The sequence below is a fragment of the Atractosteus spatula genome, chromosome 6 (genome assembly GCF_055471065.1).
Source record: "Atractosteus spatula isolate fAtrSpa1 chromosome 6, fAtrSpa1.hap1, whole genome shotgun sequence".
Classification (NCBI taxonomy): domain Eukaryota; kingdom Metazoa; phylum Chordata; class Actinopteri; order Semionotiformes; family Lepisosteidae; genus Atractosteus; species Atractosteus spatula.
This window is the reverse complement of record NC_142711.1, coordinates 40,571,635-40,590,879: the sequence shown is the minus strand read 5'-3', so window position 1 is coordinate 40,590,879 and position 19,245 is coordinate 40,571,635. Positions and strand designations below refer to the sequence as shown.

Genomic DNA, 19,245 nt, shown 5'->3' with positions numbered 1-19,245 from the left:
AAAGTTTATTTGGGAAAGCATAGGGTTTAGCTGTAAGATGCAACTTGAGATATACAGTAAGTATTCAGTTCAGTTGATAAATACCATGATCTTTGTACACTTCACTTGACAATCATTACTATTTATCCTCATTTTAAATATCAAAGGTTGGTTTTCATTGATTCAAATGGAACTGAGGTTTAACAGAGCAAGGTTTTTGCTTCTCATTACTGAGGACTATACTGTATACTGAGATTTTCATGATTTACATTACATTACACGATGTTACATTTTTCTACTTTTTATACAAAATTTGATTTCACAGTTTTTTTTCTTTTGTATCCTCCTAAATTTTAATCACCAGTTTAATCACCAACTCTGCATACCACTACATCCCTTGTAATGTACAGGAATGAGGTTCCCACCTGTCAGAGCTCTGTGTCTTTGGCAGGCTGTGAGCTCTGAGCACTGATTATAGGAGTTGTATTACTTTCACCGATATTGTCACAAACTTGCTTGGAACCTTCAGGTTTATGAAGGAATTATCTTTTTTCAGTCTGTGAAGGAAATAATGTTTACAAAGATTTACAAAGATCTTTTAACCTCCTTCTTCATCCTGTAGCGGCGAGGCTTAATAATAAGGCAGAATTAAGTGTTTCTGAGCTTCCCAAATGAGGCCCCATTTCTCTGTTCATCTCTGTGGTGCAGCCACAGAGAGACCATTAGGGTGATTTAAGGTTTCCTAGGACAGCTCCCAAAGGGGGGTGCACTTAGCTAAGCCTGGCTATCATGATCAATGGTCATCCATTGGCGCCTTTCTGTCTAGGGAGTGCCGGATGGACATCTGGACTGCATTACTAAGTGTCAGGACTAAGTGACTCATATCTCACCTTGATCAACCAATCAGAGACTGGTAGGGCTGAGTAACCCACGTGGGACTCTGATGCCCATGGAACAAGCTGAAGTTCCTCCAGGTAAAAACAGGCAACACAGAGAGCCTGAGAGATTCAACAAGAGATTCAACAAGATTCAGATTCGGGAGATTCAGTAAGATTCTGGAGAGGATTCTGTGGACTGTTCTAAAGGGAATTCAAAGGAGAATTCCAGGGCAGGACGGCCCAGGAGCAGAAGGCTCCCAAGGGCAGGACGTTCTCGCAGCGCGCCTCCTGACCATCCCGAGACTCAGCCCGGACAACCACGGAACGGCCAGTGTGTCCGAGTGCCAGAACTTTCCTTTGTTCTAAGAGTCTAGAGTGGAGGTTGCCAGAGAGTAACCAGCAGCAGGCCTCGTGGACAGGTCAGAACTGTGGACAGCTGAATCACTATTCAGAACTAGCTCTTCATCAGGAACGAACCGGTCCTCTTCCTGACTTGCTGGGATCCACAGTCATCTTTTCTCCTGTGCACAAACTTTGCTAGTTAAAGCCAACACTAACTAGCCGGTCAGTGAGCATCAGCAGCGCACCGTCGCAAGCCGCACAGCACAGCCTGGCACGGAGCCAGGGAGCGCGGATTGGACAGCAACAAGCCTGCAGCTGATTGTTTGTGCCTGCAGGAGATCTGAATCCCCAGAAATTGGATGAGTATTCAACTTCAATGCATTACAGCTCGAGAATTCAATTGTTATCCCAACCAGTTGATATCAATTTAATTCCTAAGAGTTATGTACTTGTTTTGAGTATCTAATGTAGAAGTTATAACCAAGTTCATTTACGAAACGGTCTTAATGAATGATATACTGAACGTATGTCCTCTTGATGTGTAACACTTCGTAACTGATTGAATATATACCTTTTGTATTCTGATAACCCTCTCGATAAGATCTGTTAGGTTTACATGCATATTCTATGTATTAATAAATGTATCCTCGTGTATTAGTACCTGTGTGTGCGCGTTGTTTGAGTTATGTCGCGTGGTTGGATTCTAAAGCCATCAAAAGAATCAACTTTGTGATTTACTGCTACAATTGATAATTGTCTCAGTAAATGCCCAAACCCTACAGAACTGGTGCCTTCAGAGAGCCACTATGATTACATATTTGGCGTCCCTGAACGGCTATGAAAGGCTACATTTATGGCGTCCCTGGCACGGGCGTGGCAAGACTGAAATGAATCAACCAAGCGGAATAATTCAATATAAAACGCCGCGGGTTTCATACACGACAATACAGTGTGCTGAAAGCCGAAAGGAAAAAAGTTCCCCTTGCTCTTTAAGCAGTGCTTGATTGTTTTGTGATCTTTTGCAATCTACCGGGTTGATTGCATACTTGATCTTGTGGTTTTCTGTGGTAAAACTGTGACTTCGTACTTAAAAGTAATACTCTTTAAGTTTAACGATGGTTGCTAAAAGGTCTGAATTCGAGTCGCTATTAAGCACTCTCTCTAGCAGCGGCAAGTCTGACCACGATCTCTTCCATATCTCCGTCAGCGGAGAAGCTAGAAGGATAAATCTCCATTCTCTGAGAGAGCTAGCGAAGGACATAGAGAGATTTGACCCCGCAGTGTCAGAGAATAATATCGAGAGTTATATTCAGGACCTCAGGTATACCCTGCAGTACCTGCCAAACGCCACAGAACAGGAGAAAGTGTTTCTGGTCAGGAAAACTACCAGCAGAGCTGTACATGAGTGGATGGCTAGGCAGATGAAAGAAGTCTGTAATGACTTTGAACAGCTTTGTCATGCACTTATCGAAGAATACAGTGCGTTTATTGACCCGACTGCTGCGATAGCCGCCGCTCTTAACATTAAGCACGAGAGAGCAGAGTCCCCTCGCGAATATTACGAGAGACTTAGACGAACTTATTTTGCAGGGCGAAATTATGAGGGTTGCGAAGAGAACACACATTTCAAGGGTTTATTCATTGCGAATCTCCACCCGTCAGTCAGAAAGATGATCTTAATGCATACAGATGCACAGACCATGAAAATGACTGATATTAAGAGATTCGCGCAGAAAGCCTGGGAGTATGATGTCCAAAGTCGCTCTGAGCAAAAAGCTGCTAAAGCGACTGTGTTCGCCGTCAGAGCCAGCAGGGTTAATTCCCCCCTGCTCGAAGGAGCACAGGCTCCTGAGCTGGCTAAGCCCCGTTCCAAAGCACTCACACAGGACCGCACCCAGCGTCCTAAGTGCCATGAGAACACCGGGGAAGGGAAAGGGCTAGAAAAGGCTGAACAAAAGGATTCAGTAGCCGCCCGCCTGGCCAGGCTTGAACAAGCTTTATTAGGACAGGGACAACCGCTCCCCAAGGCTGCCGGAAGCGTGAATGAGCTGATACTCTCCACTGGAGGAGGCGGAGACCCGCCCCCTCTCCCTCCCTCAGTCTATCTGATTGAGCGGAAGGGTTCCTGCCTGGATGAGGTCAGCCACTCCCAAGCGAGTGCTGACTCCACCCCTGAAGTCACAGAGCAGGCAGTAAAACACAGAGGAAAAGCAGGAAGCTTTTACCTCAAGGCTGCCATGGGAGATGTCTTACCCAGTGAGACACTGATTGACACTGAGGTTGAAAGGTGTTTGATGTCACACGGCAAGCTCAAACGGGTAGAAAAAGAAAAGGGTATGCGACTCAGAGTGGAACCTTTGGTGGATCACCAGAAAGGCAAAGTGTGGAAACAGGTCAAGGCTCCTAAGCCTTCTGTACAGAAGGAAAGGGGGGCCAAGAGGCAGACTGTGCTTACACAGTGCCCACCGAACACAGAAGCCTATGCGGAGATTCCTTCTGTTCCCTCTGGACAAGAAATAAAAATATTTTCTTGTTCCCCGGATATACAGGGAAGTCGTGCCCTGGCCAAGGTCCCAACAGCCTCCATGCCACAGGAGCGGTGCTCCGAGCAGCCGCCTGATCCACCAGGTAAAGCACACACCTTTTACATCCCTAAAGAGGAGCAGATCTCCCCACCTGGCGATGAAAAGGAGCTTTCCCTGTGCACCCTGGCACCCAAGAGGGGTCAGGACCACCACCCTGCAGTGGTGGAAGGGATCCAGATGGCAGGAGAGCAGGTTGGTGATGTAGCCCTCGCCCTTAGCCCTGAGAGGTCCTCTATTAGTGAGGATCTGCTTGAGCAGCTGTCACGGGGCCACCGCCAGGTGCCCCTGGTGCAACATTCACAGGTTAGACAGGAGGTCCAGCTGGACGCTGAGACTACTGCGCTGTGGACACACCTGATCCCAGATGCCGATTCCCTCTGCTGTGACCCAGGGAACCTGCAGTCAGGTAACATTATTTCTCACAACTACCAGGTAGTGAGTGAGACTGACCTGATTGTTCCTGCCTCAACGGCAGGGTTGCCAACACACCCAGTCCCCCAGAAGGGACAGGGAATGAAAGCCGAGCCGGTTTTCTTACAGCCACCAGCTCAGTCTGTCAGTCTGAGTCTGACCAACAGTGGTTCAGCCAGACTGGAGCTGGATGGTCAAGTCACCCGCCTGCCAGTGCAGGACATCGCAAAGAGGGGTGTCAGAATCCCCGCCTGCACTGACATGGGCCTGGTGGGTGATAGCGAGTTCGAAGACAATGAACTAGCTATCCCAGTGCTGGGGCAGCTCCCTGAACCCCTAGCGAGGGAAGGGGGGAGCGAGCAGGTGTCCTACACCCACGCCCAGCTAACGATTGTAAACATGCCGATAGAGGGATTCCTCAATCAGGAAGTGTGCAGGGTGGACCTGAACAGTGAGAATGGGATAACAATCCCAGATCACTCAGGTGCTCCAGATGACCACTCAGCCGAGGGTCAGGCATGCTCCACCGCTGCACCGCCCCCTGCAGGTTTCCTAGAGCACAGGCATGAACAAATCGAAAAAGTAGATGCCCTGGAAAAGGAGGAGCAGCATCAGCAGCTGCGTCAGATCTCCCCAGATTTCCAGGATGTTGGTGCCCAAGATGCCACATGGCATACTGAGAAAGACACCATGTACACGCTGCGCCAGCTTAGAAAGGCGACAGTCACTCAGAAGGAGATGACTGGGATCAGCCACCCGAAAAGACTTTTGGGAGGACTGATTGCTGTCGCCACTGTTGCACGTTTGCTTTTTCTGGTAGGTTTGTGTGCTACTGGCACTCTCACCCTGACTGCCCCAAGAAGGCAGGTGTCAGAGATACCAGAGGGTAGTGACAGACTGTATCGACAGTATCAAAAGTTGGAAAGCTTAGGGAAAACCCTACAGGCAATTTCCTATGCAACAGGGTTAAACCTTATTCCCCAACCAGTGGACATGATTGTTGGTGTTATACAGTGGGTTTATGCTTGTGTGCAACAGGCCAGAATGTTGACACAAGACCTGTTAAGGGAGCTTAGTGCCACTGTAGCCAGTCTAACCACGGCACAATTCCCAACCCACTTGATTCCACTCTTCTCAGTAGAGGAGTGTGTGACATTAACCCCATCGTTCATAGCTCACCCAGAAGGCAAACCAAGATTGAATTCGGTTCCAAATCTTGAGATGGGTATGGCTACCAAAGCTATCCATTGGCTGTGTCTAAACGATTCACCAATGAAGGGTGTAAAGCTACTAACGAGCAGAGGAAGGTTAATGAACCCCATGAAGAGCAGGTGGGAAGTAAATGGCTGGTCAGCACACCACGTTTAACTGACACTGTGACTTGTGACAGGCATGATGCAGCTACCTAATAAAACAGTTCCTTTAAGTTCCTGAGGAGGCCATAGTACAGCATGGTAACTTAACACTGTACGGTCTAGAACCAGACAACATAAGACCAAACTTGAGGTCATGGATGCCTTCAGATGCCACACTAAGGAATTGGATAGAAATCCAAGAAACAGTAAGCCCTGAAGAGGTACAGGTAGTTTAGTTTGCTTTAATGGAACAAACCTCCAAACCACCCTAGCAGATACCCAACACAGGTGTTGTGGTTTATCGGGGGGCTGGGAACAGGAACTGTTGTTATTGTAACACTACTGCCAGGTAGCTGGATCATGACTGACAGTGTACTCTGAATGATGTACTCTCACATCAAGATGTACTCCGGGTAGCATGAATGAGTCAAAGGTAGCATGTCAAAAGAAAGGAAGTGACTTCTCCCCAAATATCTACCACAGAGGTATCAGATATTGACAGTGAACTTCCTGATGTGTAATTCCTAGACTTAGATAATGTCTCCTACCGTGTTTATACATACTCCAGATGTTATTCATCCTGTTTGTATCCAATGCTGGTTCTGGTATGAATTCTCGAGGAGTAATGTGGACATTTAAGATTAATGTTCTAATGGCAAGGGACATCACTTAACTCTGTTTTTGTTTTGAAGGCAACAACGCCTCAGGACCTCGTGACCTTCAAAAAGGGGGGATATGTAGCGGCGAGGCTTAATAATAAGGCAGAATTAAGTGTTTCTGAGCTTCCCAAATGAGGCCCCATTTCTCTGTTCATCTCTGTGGTGCAGCCACAGAGAGACCATTAGGGTGATTTAAGGTTTCCTAGGACAGCTCCCAAAGGGGGGTGCACTTAGCTAAGCCTGGCTATCATGATCAATGGTCATCCATTGGCGCCTATCTGTCTAGGGAGTGCCAGTTGGACATCTGGACTGCATTCCTAAGTGTCAGGAGTAAGTGACTCATATCTCACCGTGGTCAACCAATCAGGGACTGGTAGGGCCGAGTAACCCACGTGGGACTCTGATGCCCATGGAACTTTCAGCCAATCAACGAGCTGAAGTTCCTCCAGGTAAAAACAGGCAACACAGGCCTGGAGACTCGAGATTCAACAAGATTCAGATTCAACAAGATTCAGATTCGGGAGATTCAGTAAGATTCTGGAGAGGATTCTGTGGACTGTTCTAAAGGGAATTCAAAGGAGAATTCCAGGGCAGGACGGCCCAGGAGCAGAAGGCTCCCAAGGGCAGGACATTCTCGCAGCGCGCCTCCTGACCATCCCGAGACTCAGCCCGGACAACCACGGAACGGCCAGTGTGTCCGAGTGCCAGAACTTTCCTTTGTTCTAAGAGTCTAGAGTGGAGGTTGCCAGAGAGTAACCAGCAGCAGGCCTCGTGGACAGGTCAGAACTGTGGACAGCTGAATCACTATTCAGAACTAGCTCTTCATCAGGAACGAACCGGTCCTCTTCCTGACTTGCTGGGATCCACAGTCATCTTTTCTCCTGTGCACAAACTTTGCTAGTTAAAGCCAACACTAACTAGCCGGTCAGTGAGCATCTGCAGCGCACCGTCGCAAGCCGCACAGCACAGCCTGGCACGGAGCCAGAGAGCGCGGATTGGACAGCAACAAGCCTGCAGCTGATTGTTTGTGCCTGCAGGAGATCTGAATCCCCAGAAATTGGATGAGTATTCAACTTCAATGCATTACAGCTCGAGAATTCAATTGTTATCCCAACCAGTTGATATCAATTTAATTCCTAAGAGTTATGTACTTGTTTTGAGTATCTAATGTAGAAGTTGTAACCAAGTTCACTTTACGAAACGGTCTTAATGAATGATATACTGAACGTATGTCCTCTTGATGTGTAACACTTCGTAACTGATTGAATATATACCTTTTGTATTCTGATAACCCTCTCGATAAGATCTGTTAGGTTTACATGCATATTCTATGTATTAATAAATGTATCCTCGTGTATTAGTACCTGTGTGTGTGCGTTGTTTGAGTTATGTCGCATGGTTGGATTCTAAAGCCATCAAAAGAATCAATTTTGTGATTTACTGCTACAATTAATAATTGTCTCAGTAAATGCCCAAACCCTACAGAACTGGTGCCTTCAGAGAGCCACTATGATTACATATTTGGCGTCCCTGAACGGCTATGAAACACTACAATCCCTTCATCATCTCTGTCTCCTATGCCAAATCCAAATTCTACCAGTTCAAAATTAGTTTATAGAATGTAGGCCCCTGGGATGCAGTGTTTTAGATAGATAGATAATACTTTATTAATCCCGTAGGGAAATTGATGAAATTTTTTGTGTATTGATTGATGAAGTTTTGTGTATAGTGTTATTAGTTAATGTATTGTTTAGCACTGTGCTATTTACTGTAACTGTTAATTAATATTTGTTTCTCTGTCCAAGTTTTTATTCTGATTTAATTACTCTTTTTCCTGAGTAATGCTAAAGAATAAAGAGCCCACATTCTCACATGTATGTCTACTTCTCAGCTGTATTAATTTTAAATCAAATTTCCCACACTTCCTAATTGTTTGACACAGTTTAGGATATTCAAGTCACAGAAGTGCACAATATTACTAAATATTGTTATTACTTGATACAATATACACACAGTACATATTGTTATCTATATAACCTACTTCCTTGTGTGCATTAGAGCTTTCCAATAGTTGATTAAGCAAATGTATTAGAAAAGAGTTTTTCTAATACATTCATTGTTTAATGTATTAGTTTTTAATACATTAATTACTTGTTTTTATTACATTTATTAACAAGATGAGGTACTGTAACTCTAGTCCAATCAATCCCGCTAAATTTGCTGCTGCAAAGGAATCCCTGTTAACTACCTTTTAATTAACAGCATAGCCCAAGAACTGGCCATTGGACTTTCTTTGCTGAGATTGTTTCCTTATGTTGTATGCATTATGTGTGCTATTGCACATTCTTGGGTTTTTTTGACAATGCTTTTAAATTTAATTATATTATTATACTGTGGTTAGTGTGGACACCTTCTCAAACTGCTGTTCTTGTCATACATATACAAGCTGCTTGTATATACAGTATTCAGAATATGTGTGCAATATATTATCTTTGAACCAAGTGCCTTAGTGCTTACTGCTCCTAACTGTAAACTCGAAATAAACACACATTAATACCAAAAGGCATAGATTTGTGTAAAATCATTCTGTATTCTGAATAATCACTATTGTCATGCAGATATACAGTACTATTCACTAAATCAAACCATGAGAAAAGTCTGATAAATTATACAGAAACGGTTTAACTTGTTTTTTTACTTGCATTTGTTTAACTCTGACAGATTATACTGAGAGCAAAACGTGGTGTCAGTTACATCGGAGATGTAGTGGTGGATGACGTGTCCTTTGAAAACTGTGCCCCTCTCCTGATTCCAGACCGGCCATGTGACAGTAATGAATATGCATGTGCCAACAAATATTGTATCCCAGAAGACAACTTGTGTGACTTTAACAACGACTGTGGAGATTCGACAGATGAGAATCCATATATTTGCAGTGAGTAATAATCTTTTTAACAAGCCTGTTTACCACCACTAACGTTTGTGTTACTATTCCCAAAGCTGTCCTTCTTTCTCTTTTCTGTTTTTTCTAACCAAGACTTTAAAGCAACTGCAAGTGAAGAAAGGATACTTTCAAAGCTTTTTATCAACTGTCATGTACTGGAATGTACATGTATTTTGATTTCTTCCTGTGTTTGGAAAACTGAACTATTCCTAACTGATTTTAAGCACAGATTTAAATGAAGTATGAAGGGAGCACAGTACAGTATATGCCAGAACCAATGACTTGTGGTTAGCTTTTCTTAGACATTTCCTGAAGCAAGACGGATCTGCTGTCTGAGATATACTGTATGTTGCACCTTCCACACACCAGGTGCTCTTTATCCTATATGACAGAACTTACCCCAAAATTAGTATTTGTTTTCATTATGGCACATGAAGTTCAGAAGCAGAGGTTTTCAAATATAACAATCCCCAATGAATTAATATCCTATGAATACAAAAATCTGTGTTAAGATAGAAACACCGCATAAAAGCTGTAGTCTCTATAACCTCTAAACCTTATCATAAAAATATATTTAAAAAGAACTTCTTGATGTGATTCTGAATAAAACATCAGAGTTGAAGTGTGTTAAAAGTGTTTAATTTGCTTCCAAAAACTTAACAGAAAAGGCAATGTGAGTAGGATTCAGTTTTAGAACTGCAAATATTTATCGAACTAAGTCATTCTAGTGTCACTCCTACATTTTTCATAGAAAACACCTTAGACATTCATAGTTTGTATTCTTATTTGCCATAATAAGGTTTCCAGTAAAAAGTTGTATGGAAATGCTTTTATACATACTGTAGGTAGAAAGTACACTAAATTGTACACAGTAACTTCAAAATTGTCTAGAAGACGGGAAGTAAAGAGAGGATTCTTAGTGTTTAGGTTGATTAAATGTCTGTGTCACAAACACAGGACTAGAAGGGAATGGTGTCATTTTGGTGTGTTTTCCCTACTTAGAAAATATGGCTGCCTGCTTTTTATACTGCTTCTTTTCATTGTGTAAGTTCCATGAGTTTCCATCTTTATGAGCAGTATGCAAACAGACAAGCCTTATTGTCAAGTAAGAGTGCACAGATTAAAATTCCTATCTAGCACTTCTGTATTTATGGTTTTAGTACTCTATAGCTGGGAAGTTCTTACAGCTTCTCAGTAGTCTGCAGTGTTTGAAATAGATGTCATATTGTTCTACAAATTGTACCTTAAAGACTTTCTCCAAGGAAACATGTAACATGATTAAAATTGTCATAGTTAATGATAATAAATATGACTACAAAATACAGTAAGTACAGAATCATATGAGTAGACACAATACATACATGAGAAAGAGGCATGATTTGAATACATTTGTTACAGTATGTGCTGGATAGTATTTGAGTCCAGTTTCACGATAATAACAATTTTGTGTAGCTCACTAGGCACTGACAAAATATTAGGAGGTATACAAATATATTTTGCAATGTTTCGTGTACTCAAGAGTCCAATTTTCTATGCACTGCAGGTAGTTTTTAATATGGCTCTTTATACAAATGCGAATTAAGGTATTGTTAATGTTTTCCATGTACAGTATACCATATATGTAAACAAACATACACACAGATACAGTGAGCTCTGGCAGTTCAGTTACCAGAAGAAGACTCTGCAGTCCCTACCCCTTGATAATTTATAATTTCAACAAAGTTGCGAATACTATATATTCATTTTGAACTTCATTTTCTTTTTTTATATTACCTTATTAGCTGCATGGTTATCCTGGTGAAGACCAGTTCAAACTGACAAGATAAATGTGCTCTGAAAAAGCTCATAAATGCTACACAAAACTGAATACTTGTATTGTATGTAGAGTGCTAAAACCATAAATACATTTTTCTCCATTTTGCGATACAATATTAAGGGTTCAATCATTAATTTACTTTTTTTCTGTGTACTTTTTTTCTGTTAAATGAATTAATTGAACACAAAAAAGTACATGATCATGAATGAGTTCATGATTAACGTGTTCAATGAACACAAAAATCTGTAGGCAGAATAAAGGTTTTATTTTAAATTAAGAAACAAATTGGATATTGCTTTTAACAGTTCAAGTGCAATCTTGTAAACAGAAGTCAAGTTTGCCTGAGTTTTCAAGGTCATGTGAGAGCATTAAGCAATTTATTTTTCTGCTTCACCTTTAACATCCTTCCTTGAACCATCTAGTGTAAGCCTAGATGTACAATTTTAAGAAAATCTGCATTACAGCAAGTACATTTTTTGTTCTACTGTGTTTAACAATTGTTTGATTGTCTGAAGTATAATGATTGTCTACATAATGAATAACAATGAGGTCATCACAGTATATGTAGAGTGTTTTGTGCATAAACCATGCAAACCTTTTATAACACATTCTGAAACTTTCAATAGCAAATACTGTCCAACACATTCAATACATTTTAGTACTAGTAAAAGACAGGGACTCTTCTCCTTTTGGTGATCCATTCATGTGCCTACTGACTGATTTGTTTGTTCTCTAGATTTGATAAAGTTTACATTTCTGTCATTTTTACTGTACAGGTGATCTCTGTATAATGGTATACATTATCCAACTGTTCCACAGAAACCTTCCATGGCCGCTGTGATTTTGAGTTTGACCTTTGCTCCTGGCGCCAGTGGCAAGGAGATGACTTTGACTGGCTTCTGAAAACTGGAAGCACACCTAATGTTGGCACAGGCCCCTCGATAGACCATACACTGCGGGACCCTTCTGGTCACTACATCCACATCGATAGCTCGTTCCCCCATGCCCCTGGAGACGTAGCCCGGATCTCAGGCCTGACTTTCAGCAAAAAGAGCAAAGACTGCAAGGTAGGCAGCTCACAGAATGAATGAGAAGCTGAGTGATGGTAAATGTTTCTTTCGCTGAAGTAATAAAAGTAAGATATAACCTGGATATCCTTAAATAAATTAAATTGCTTTACTCCACTACAAAGCTGCCCTCAAGCCAAAGGAATAGCTATTGATTTTTTGTAGCATTTCTACCTACAGTCTCGTTTGGTTTATGTCCAGTGTGCCTAGCTCCAGTCTTCAAGGGCAATAGTTCTGTCCAGATTTCATTTCATCTGAGTTACCTAATGGAGCTAATTTTCTTTTCTTAAATTGGAGTAATTCAGCATTTTCCAGGTCATCTGCTGATTTTTTAATGTGCTTATAAAGCCTGCTTAGCTACAGTTTTGGACTGAATTACTGTATTACACTTTAATCTTGAGCTAAAACCATGAAGATGCAATTCAGAGTCCTTGTCAAAATGTGTCTGCTTTGTGCCATAAAAATAAAACATACATGATTCACTGCTAACCATGTCAGAGAAGGAGGCTTCATTGTGAGTCAGAGAAGAGCACAATGATAATGAATATAGAAATTTGCCCTAAAAGCCTAGAAAATGGCTACACTACTACTTTTCAGACAGAATATTTATTTCAGCAATGTCAGAAGTTATTTTCAACCTAATGGGAAGGTCTCACTTTCACACCTGATCATTTCACATTTAATATTAAATACAAAGGAATTTATTTTTTAGGGATAAATAAGGGATTTATATTTTATCTGCTTTTAGAAAGCAGAATCATTTATCAAAATGATTGTTTTATCTTTAAAAATGTTTGTAAATCATATTGTAGTGATCTGTATACCTAATTTAATATCTTCTTTATATCTGTTACTCTCCGGGCTTAAGCTGATACTTACTTGCAGACAAATTAAGTATTCCACTTTGTCTTGGGTTGCTTGCTGTGTGAAGGCACTACAATCACAACAAATTTTACTTTTTAATAAAAGGAAAAAAAATCAATTTTGACAATAGTTCTTATAATATATATATATAAATATAATTATTTAAGGAATGTAATTATTGATCTAATATTTTAAAATTAAAAATATTAGAAATACACTTAAGATGTGGCAAATAGCACTGAAATATTGGTGCAGACATCTTGTCATCTCTGTGCATATGACATTCTTTAAAATCCATACTGAGCTTGACAAAGAAATGCTTTTAGTTTTTTCTCTATTTCAGGCTGCTGCTTTCTGCATTGCCAATTCAACGATACTTCAGTTCAATTTCAAGAGTTTATCTGTTGATTTATCAAACATGTCTATCATGGGTGCCTTGCACTCAGATCCTTGCTCCTTTGTAGTGATACCCTATGAAGTACTAATTCATATTTGTTTTACACACAACATGCTCAGCACATTCAAAACAAACACAAAAAGAAAAAAATACCGATACAACATACTGTAAATAACCAATATGAAAGAAAAATAGAAATAATTAAATTAACTTAATATAAAGTTAAAATTAGTAATTAAATTAGCTTAAGTCCTAAATTTATTTGGGTGGGCCTTGTCTGAATGCAGTAATGGTGGTTCTCATTATTTCAGACTAAAACACCTGCCTTTGTGAAGTTCGTTGGTCAAATAAATTCAAGCAAAGGCAAAAAAGTGAAAACCAAGGAGCTATCAACCATGAAAACTAAGGATCTTTCAAAGCAAGTCAGGAATAAAGTCATTGAAAAGCAGGAGAAGGGTACTATAAATATTAATGTCTCTGAACATCCCATTGTATACAGACTTCTCAGTCACCAAGAAATGAAAGGTGCATCATACCACCCAGATACTGCATTGGATGTGCAACTTTGAAACCCTAAAGCTACAGAGTTATGTTAATCGATAATTAACTGAATACCACATGAGAAACAAACATTCTGTTAAGATAATTTTCTGATTAGGTAGTGAATTAATCAAACATTCTAACAGCCAGCAGCCATATCACCCTGCAACTCATCCCACTGAAGCTAAGCAGGTGTGAGCCTGGTCAGTACCTGGATGAGAGACCTTCTGGGAAAAACTGAGGTTGATGCTGGAAGAGGTGTTAGTGGGGCCAGCAGGGAGTGCTCACCCTGTGGTCCATGTGGGTCCTAATGCCCCAGTATAGTGATGGGGATGCTATACTGTAAAAAAAGGCAACATCCTTTGGATGATGCATAAATCCAAGGTCCTGACTCTATGGTCATTAAAAATCCCAGAATTTTTCTCTAAAAGGGTAGCGGTTACCAGGTGTCCTGTCCAAATTTCCCATTGGACTTTATCAATCATGGCCTCCTAATAATCCCCATCTAAGAATTGGCTCCATCACTCTGTTCTCCTCCCCACTTATAGCTGATAGTGTCGTGAGTGTACTTGCACACTGCCATCGCATCATCTGGGTGGATGCTGCACATTGGTGGTCGTGGGGGGTGTCCCCATTACCTGTAAAGTGCTTTGAGTGGAGTGTCCAGAAAAGTGCTGTATAAGTGTAAGGAATTATTATTACAATTATTATAACGTACACCAAATAAAGTAAATGGGCCATTACTTTAAAAATCTATACAAGTAAACAAATACATTTGTGAAATGTTTTTGTGCCAATACAGTGTTTTCTTTTTCACATAAGGCCATGTTCATTATTAAAAGAGTACTATAATTACAAAATTTGTATTAGTTTGATTTGCAAATCAATGTTAAAAATTATGTCTATATACAGTACTGTATAAAGCTGAAGTTATTTCTATTTACAGTTTTATATTATGATGATAGTATAAGTAAGCACTACACTGTAAGATTATTTACACTCAAAGGCTTAAAATACAAGGGGAATCTGGGGGTTGTATCATGGATGAGTTAACAGGTGATTTCCTCACAAGTCTCACCTGATGTCTGAGGAAACCAGTTAAGCAGCTATAAAAAATGGTCAGTTTGAACCATCCATAAATTCTTAAGCTAATTCGTTAGTCAATCATTCAGACTCCTACCAGACAGCCAGTGCATCATGCAGTTTGTCACTTTTGTGCATATTATACCTCAAGATGGTTGAACTATTGTGGATAGATAGGGATCCATATTTAATCTAATTTTCAGCCTTTTCTTTTCAGGATCAAAACCATAGAATTGATTGCTCCTTTAATATTATTATAATTTACTAAAGTTTCATAAAGTATATGCTGATATCCTGGAAGAACATGAGATACCTAGAACTGAATTATATGTGAACGGCACACAAGAATAGCAGAAACAGAAATAAAATAGTTCATAAGCAGTTCTTTCATTCAGTATTATAAATACTATATACAGGAGCACTGGTAAATCTTCAGCTAAACAAAAGAAACTAAATACAAGCCTCACTATGGTTTAGAGTCCTGTCCAAACATCTTTTATTCTTTTCAAACAAGAGCAGGGACAATTATCCTGCTTCCTAACTCAATACAACACAAAATAACATTGTTGTAATCTCAAAATTCAAAATCATGATCTTCTTTCCTGGTCTTTGATTTATTCTTAGTACTTTATGTCTCCATCATGTAAGTAACTGCAACCGCCAATGACTTCCTTTCACCTCCTGAGTACTGTACAGTAGGTTTCATTTCTATGTCTCTTTCTGTCTTGCTGGTGGTTCCCAGTGGTAGATATGAACCTTCTTCATTCCCTTTCTGCCACCCTTTTTTCGGCACTGGTGGACTCTGCCTTCCTGCAAAACCTTCTTTTATAGGGCAAGACTGACCTGCTCATCCAGCATGGCCTTGGAGAACCTTACAGTTCACTCTAAATGTGACAGGAAGCAGCCAGTGCAATTTATATAGAACCTACAGTATCAGATGATAGATAATGATAGATTCAGTCAGCATTTTGGTCACAGGATTCCGGACATACAGTACTAAAGAGCCTTATAAGATAACCCAGTACATAAAGCATTAAGATAGTCCAGACATCATGAATAAAAGGTATATATCCATATTTCTGCATAAGATAGCCAGAGTCAGGATCTCAAGCAAGCAATATAAAACCATGCGATCACTCTAAGATGTCAAAGGTGGGATGTCTGGTAATAACAAAACAAGTTGATGATGGCTATAATAATAATAACAATTTTGGGGTGTTTTAGTTTTTGGCTTTCTTTTAACTTGTGTTCAGAACTGCAGTATCTTACTTAGCTATGCAGTGCGAAGAGTGTTTATCCACAGCAGGTTGAAAAACCACCAGCAAAACAGAGACATTGTGTCTTTGATTTATAACCATGTTGATCATCTTCTGCTTCCTTTTCACATAGTAATTCTGCAGAAAATGAAGGTAAATGATCTTCATTTCTTTTCTTTTCTAGTTAATCTTCTACCTGCACATGTCTGGAGATGGCACTGGCTCATTGAACGTGTACCAGATCACAGTGTCTGAAAAGTACCTGTTGCTTCTGAACTTAACTGGGGATCAGGGGCGCTACTGGCAAAGGAAAGAAGTCCCCCTACCTTCAGGTGAAGACTTTGTGGTGATGTTTGAGGGGAGGGTTGGGAAAGGCCTGAAAGCTGACATTTCCCTGGATGACATCACCTTCACATGGGAATGCCTTCTGGCTTCATCTGTGGGACCGACTGAGCCTACATCTCTTCCTCCAACTGGTAAGAATTTAAACTTGTTTTAATATAATACAAACCAGTTAGGTATTCCAGTAGTCTGTTTGTCTACATACAGTAAGATCAATATACAATATACAATTTCTTGTATTGGGAATTTGTCTTTTGGCATACCCCAACTTGCTCTCCACAAGACACACAGAGAGGGAGAGAAGCTTGGGGTCAGAGCGCAGGGTCAGCCATTTATACGGCACCCCTGGAGCAGCTGGGGTTATGGGCCTTGCCCAGGGCCCAATGGAGTAGGATTCCTCTGCCAGCTCAGGATATGAACCAGCAACCTTTCAGCCACAGGCACAGATCCTTAGCCACAGAACCAGTGCACCGCCCCGCCCAGTTAAACACATAAGTGTTTAATGAAATGCAGAAAAGTAAAGAATTAAAATGACAAATCACAGTCAATGATTTTGAAACTGGTCACACTCTCCTCTAACTGAGGGAAATATTGTGATACAACAGTACAATGTTTATGATACGGTACAATGTTTACAATGATTATGATCACAGTCAATGATTGTGAAACTGGTCACATTCTCCTCTAACTGGCTGAAATATTGTCATTAGTAATATGTAGCACTGAATAGAATATTGCCACTGGTATTCAACAATATAGATTACAGTAGTCTCATTGGTGTTTCATTACTGTATTTTCTGTATCATTTTTTTAATATCAAAAGTAAGCATACTTTTATTTTTATTGTTCGTATAAAGGAACAATAAAAAATGTTAATAAAACCCTTATTTTATGTGGGGCTGCTGGCTCATGAGTGAACACTGTGTTCTAGACTGTTTCTGGACTTACTAGCGAAGACAAAATCCCCCTCTGCTGTGTTTTGAAAGTTTGAAAAGAATTATGTAGATTTATGTGACAATTCCAAAAATCTGAACATAACCTGTGTTGCATGGTGCTCCTCAATGTAAAAAATGTCTTTACAGAGAAGGAAGTGCACTATAGACTACTTTATTTAATCTACCATTTTGTTTCTTGAGTCTGAAACTCTTTCACATTGATGTGAAATTGCATATTTACAGTACCATATCTTTAAAACTATTCATGATATTGTTTTTTCTACAATTTTCAAATGCCCTTAATTTTTAATATTTAAAAGGCTTCCTCTGGTCTTGCACAAGGAACAGTTCTTAAAACTAAATACTCATCCCCCAGGTTATATGATTATGATATAATTAAAACCATGTGTGTTGCATTGCAAAAGTGCCACAGGGACTCTAAAAACACAATGAAATGCAATGATTAGAAACATTTGGCTGAAGTTTTTGTATTTAGATTCGTTTCAATTTTCTTCACCTGTTTCCTTCAAAATGTGTCTCATATTTCAGCCCTTTTCCTTTCTTTTGCCTTATTTTATTGTTTGTTCTGTTTCTTCCCCGTGCAGAAATTGTTCCACTAATTAAAATTGAAGGCACATTTGAGATAAAAGAAAGAATAATAAATTATTCTTAACGTTCATTATTAAAACAAAGGTCATGATGCTGCAAGGCAAAGACAATCTTCAGGCTTGTAGTAAAACATACAGTATCTAGTGCAGGGTTGCTTAGAGTCCAGTGCAAAGAAAGGTCAGGTTCCTTTCCAAGTATTGAACATTCTTGTTTTATTTACGGCCTTCCTCTCATAAAAAGGATGCATTGAAGGGTTTTATTTACTGTCTAGACTTTATAGCTGCAATTGTCCCTTGGGATTTATGGTTATTCTTTGAGGATTTGTGAGATATTTTTTAGCTGTCAATTTTCTTAAAAAAACAGAAGTACAGTTTGTGGCTCCTGGCTATGATGATTGGTAATTTTTGCTTGGTTGGAAACCATTTAGTCTCTAGCCTTGTTGCTTTGCCTCTGAATTAAATGAGCCAGACTTTTGGAGGCACTGCACTTCAAAAAAGCATCTTAATTGGTTTCATGTTTGAAAGTAAGGGGGAAAGAACATATTAGTCATCAAGTAAAAATATTTTTATAAAGAATGGGATAAAACCATGTCTGAGCTTCTCAGTTTTGCTGTAAGAATACTGAGCTCCACCATTTATGTCATAAAAAAACTTGGTGTTGGGAACTCTTTTCATTGTACTGTTGTATCACTGTGCATTGACTGGAAACAGCCAGAACCTTCAAGTGTTTCATTATCATTGTAAACAAAGATTGTGACATTGAATAAGTGTCAGTAATTATAGGATACATGATGACCTTAAAGCCTATTTTTAATGAAGTATTTCTATTTTGTGGACAACAATTTTATATCATACTTTTTTTTCCATCCATGTACAGCAACACCTTTGTCATTGTCATATAGTTTTGCTGACTGTGAAAAACAACTAGCCTGTTTCATCTCTGATAACACACCAAATCAAATTTTTGCTCATCGTGGAAGTTTGTGCAAATGACTGTAGCAGAAGAAAAACACCAATGATGGTAACAATGAATGGTGGTCCCTAATGCATAAAGGTTTTTTTAATTAAATAGCCATAGTGTGTTTTATCAGTTTTAACATCTTAAAGCAAAATGTCAAAGAATAGCTCGTATTTAACCTGCTTTTTTGTTAACCTGCTGTTTTTTCTGTTTTATTCTTTTCCTC

General features: G+C 39.9%; 1 protein-coding gene across 1 annotated transcript in view; it reads left to right on the top strand.

The window, feature by feature from the left end:
• Positions 1-19,245, top strand: part of malrd1 (MAM and LDL receptor class A domain containing 1) — a 170,356-nt gene that overhangs the window by 72,255 nt on the left and 78,856 nt on the right. Inside the window, exons 27-29 of the mRNA XM_088918156.1 lie at positions 8,931-9,144; positions 11,789-12,036; positions 16,361-16,652. Coding sequence (XP_088774282.1) covers positions 8,931-9,144; positions 11,789-12,036; positions 16,361-16,652 — 754 coding nt within the window. The remainder of the gene's footprint in view (positions 1-8,930; positions 9,145-11,788; positions 12,037-16,360; positions 16,653-19,245) is intronic.